This window comes from Buceros rhinoceros, unplaced genomic scaffold, assembly GCF_000710305.1.
Source record: "Buceros rhinoceros silvestris isolate BGI_N320 unplaced genomic scaffold, ASM71030v1 scaffold16324, whole genome shotgun sequence".
Lineage (NCBI taxonomy): Eukaryota > Metazoa > Chordata > Aves > Bucerotiformes > Bucerotidae > Buceros > Buceros rhinoceros.
The window spans coordinates 1,526-4,993 of NW_010410161.1; the positions used below are offsets into that span (position 1 = coordinate 1,526).

At 55.7% G+C, this 3,468-nt stretch overlaps 1 protein-coding gene across 1 annotated transcript in view; it reads right to left on the reverse strand.

The window, feature by feature from the left end:
- Positions 1–3,468, reverse strand: part of CSPG4 (chondroitin sulfate proteoglycan 4) — a gene marked incomplete at both ends in the record, with an annotated part of 6,627 nt that overhangs the window by 1,520 nt on the left and 1,639 nt on the right. Inside the window, one exon of the mRNA XM_010135505.1 lies at positions 90–3,463. Coding sequence (XP_010133807.1) covers positions 90–3,463 — 3,374 coding nt within the window. The remainder of the gene's footprint in view (positions 1–89; positions 3,464–3,468) is intronic.

Below are 3,468 nucleotides of genomic sequence, written 5' to 3' on the forward strand. Positions count from 1 at the left end.
TAAAATGGAGTCCCACCAGTGGCTGGGCTGTTTTGGTGGCCAGGGGAGTGATGCAGGCTTGGGGAATGATGAGACAAAGGGCTACTCACCAGTAAGTACTCCTCCTTGATCCCAGCCGCTTCCCCCTGGAAGACATGGATCTCCTTGTGGTTGACTAATAGCAGGGGGCTGGGGTGGGTGTCCAAGAACACGGTGATGGCCAGTGTGTCCTCCACCACCACCTCCTTGGCTTCTACAGTGAACTGGAGTTCATCCCGGGTGTGCCTGCTCCCGTTGTGGTGGTAGGAGATCTCTCCTGCTAGCAGATCCCTCTGGGAGAAGGCCATGACTGGCTGCTCCCCTCTCAGCACGGTCCCCCACTGCGGGGGGGGTGTTATCAGGAACCGTATCTCTTCATCTGACCGGATGTCCATGTTGGTCTCCAGGCTGAGGACAGAGGAGTCTATGCTTCCTCGGCTGCCTTGATGAATGACTAGACCGGTGTTGTTGACTATTTTGATGTAGGGGTCTGATGCCTGTACTTCCAGGAGGGCTGTGGTTTGGTGGAGGCCATCTGAGACCTGTAGCTGGATCCATCCCCGGTCAGCCCCTGAATGGACAAAGAGGATCTTCCTCTTCCTCAAGTCATCCTGCGTGAACCGATAGACCTGGTGGCTTCTATCATCAACGGACACGATGCTACCAAACAAAATGTCCTTTCTTGCCAGCACCAGCTGCACGTCGGAGAAGCCAGAGTCCTTGTCAGTGAAGGCGATGTCATCTGTGGTCAGCAGGTGCTGCCCATTGCGCACCACATTGAAGACCTTGTTCACCACTTGGACTGGGACATGGTCGTTGACGGGTTGGATGGAGACCCTGAAAACGCCTCTCACCTCCTCCACATCAGTCTCAGTGCTGCCCTCGCCCTGCCTGATGGCTACGAAGGGGATGTCATCCTCCAGGGTCTCGGAGTCATCGTGCTGGTACAGCAGCCGGCGGTGGAGGATGTCATCGTTAGTGAACTCCGTGATCTCTTCTCTGGAGGCCCAGCCATGGGACGCAGCCCAGGCCAGCCTCCCGTGGGCTGGCCCCTCGATCACCTCATAGAGGTAGTCCATGCTGTTCATGCTCTGTACAAACAAATGGTCCTTGGAGATGACAGCTTGCCCCCCTTCCGGCACAGTCAGGAGGACGTTGGTCAGAGCTGGTGCATCAGGGTCCCCCCCAATGCTGATTGTGTAGGTGTAGACAGGAGAGTGCGCCTCACCAGCGTGGACACGGAACTGGAAGGTGTCCTCAGCTTGTTGAGAGTTCCTGATGGTTGCGCTGTAGCTCAGGTGGTTTCTTTGCAGGTCGTCTTGGGTAAATCCAAAGCCTTCGGTCAGCCTGTTGCCAAGCAGCTCCAGGTTTCCCTTTTTGGGAGCTTGGATTATCATGTAGTGGAAGGGCACTGGGGCAGAGTTTGGATCTTCTAACATTGCTTCCAGCTCCTTACTGGTGATATTTCTGTGCCGCTTGTTCTTCATCTGGAGGGGGTCCATGGTCCTCATCTTAATGGTGGCTCTTTTAATCCGTATGAGAAAGGTATTGTTTTGCAAGACCTTCTGCCCCACCTGGACGTCGAATCTCAGCTTCTCCACAACATCTTCCGGCCAGTGCTCTGGGTCTGTGCTAAAATACTGGATGCGCCCTTGCTCCAGGTCTTGCTGGTGGAAGGATTCGACTTTTTTCCATTCCCCTCCCATGCTCCCTTGCTTCTGGACCTCACCATACCTTAAGGGCCCTGTGAGGACATACAGGATGGCGACCCGCTGTTCCACTGCGTTTGTCTCCACTGACAGGTTGGCTGTGGTAATGCGTGCAGCCTCTCCTTGGGAGATGGAGAGGCCAGTGTTGTTGCGCAGGAGGATGTCGGGGTCGATGGCGAAGATCCTCAGGGTGGCAGTGGGGCTGGGGACTGTGCCATCGCTCACCTGCAAGGTGAGCTGTAAGTTTGTCCCACTCTGGTGCACATAGACTACGTTGCCTGCTTCCAGGTCCCTGCAGGAGAATTCTTCGATGGGCACTCCAGGGTGAAAGTCATACTCCACATAACCCTCCTCCATCTGCTGGCCACCATGCAGCTGGAATTCGAGGTCGTCACAGGATGTGTCATCATCTAGGACCTGAAGGATGTCCGTGGTCAGGTGTTTCCGTGTGTGCTTCAGCATTGTCATGTGGTTCCCATGGGGGAAGATCACTTGTGGGGCATCATTGATGGGGTTGATCATGATGGGCAGCAGGTACATCTGCCCCTGGCGTAAGCACTCTGGGACCCCTTGCTGGACAGTCACCGTCACCTCGAGCATCAGCTGGTCCATGGGCCCCTCGGAGCCATCGTGGACGTATCTGACTTTCCGATTCACAATGTCCAACAAGGTGAACTTCCTTCTGCTCCTGGACCCAGGAATGTCCAGCTCCAGCTGGCCGTGTCTAGGGTCGTTGGTGATGCTGAACAGGATTTGGGACTGCCGGATGTTTGCAAGGCTCAGGTCTACTGTTGGCTGGGCGTGTCTCCACTCCAGATAGGCCGTGCCCCCTTCAGAGACGATGAGGGGGCTGACGTGCAGCAGCCTGCTGATGTTGGCAAAGGCGGGTGGGAAGCTGCTGTCTGGCTGACACAGTTCCACCACCAGGCCCGGTGCTCCCGACCAGACATCTGGAGGAGCGGAGGTGGGTGCCGCATCGTGTTCGTACAGCTCGTCATAATCCCAGTAATGTTCCTGTTTTCCACAGCCTGACACGATGTCTTTCGTGATCACGGCGTCTTGCAGACTCCTCCTTTGCTTGTTTATCCTCAGGTCCTCCAAGCAGCCAACAAAGGAGTGGTTGGTCATGGTCCACACAGAGGTGAAAGCAAGATGATGCTCCCTCAGCCTTTGCAAAGCCTTTTCGTTCATACCTCCGATGAAGAGGTTTCCCTGAAGGTCCAGGTAGTTGTTGATGCCCCGGTTGGATGTGGATGAGGCGTAGTAATCTATTAGTATCTCAAACTTATGGATGTCCGTGTAGACTTTGACATAGTGCTGCTGCTCATCGCTGATGAAGACGTTGTTGTGCAGGACGATGATGCCGTTCCCCTTCTCAACAAACCCTCTTAGGCGCCCATTGGAGATCTCCAAGTAGAAGAAGTCATTCTCCAGCCCTGCTTGGTAGATGAGGGGTGCCTGGGTGATGCTCGTCGTTATCACGAACTCAATGGTTGCCTCCTCCCTCGCATCCCACGTGGGAAATGCGATGTAGGAGTGCGGCCCCAGGAACCCGAAGGGGTCCTCGGGCTCTGCGGAGAACTGCGTGTTGCACCCTTCCTGGACCCGGTGGAAGATCTTGGAGCTGCCATCAGAGGACTGAGGGGACAGGACATCCAGGCCGTTGAATGTCACCAAGTGGAGGCAACCTCTGAAGGGTGGGCTGACCTCCGTGAGGTACGGCAGGGGCAGGGGGAGTGGC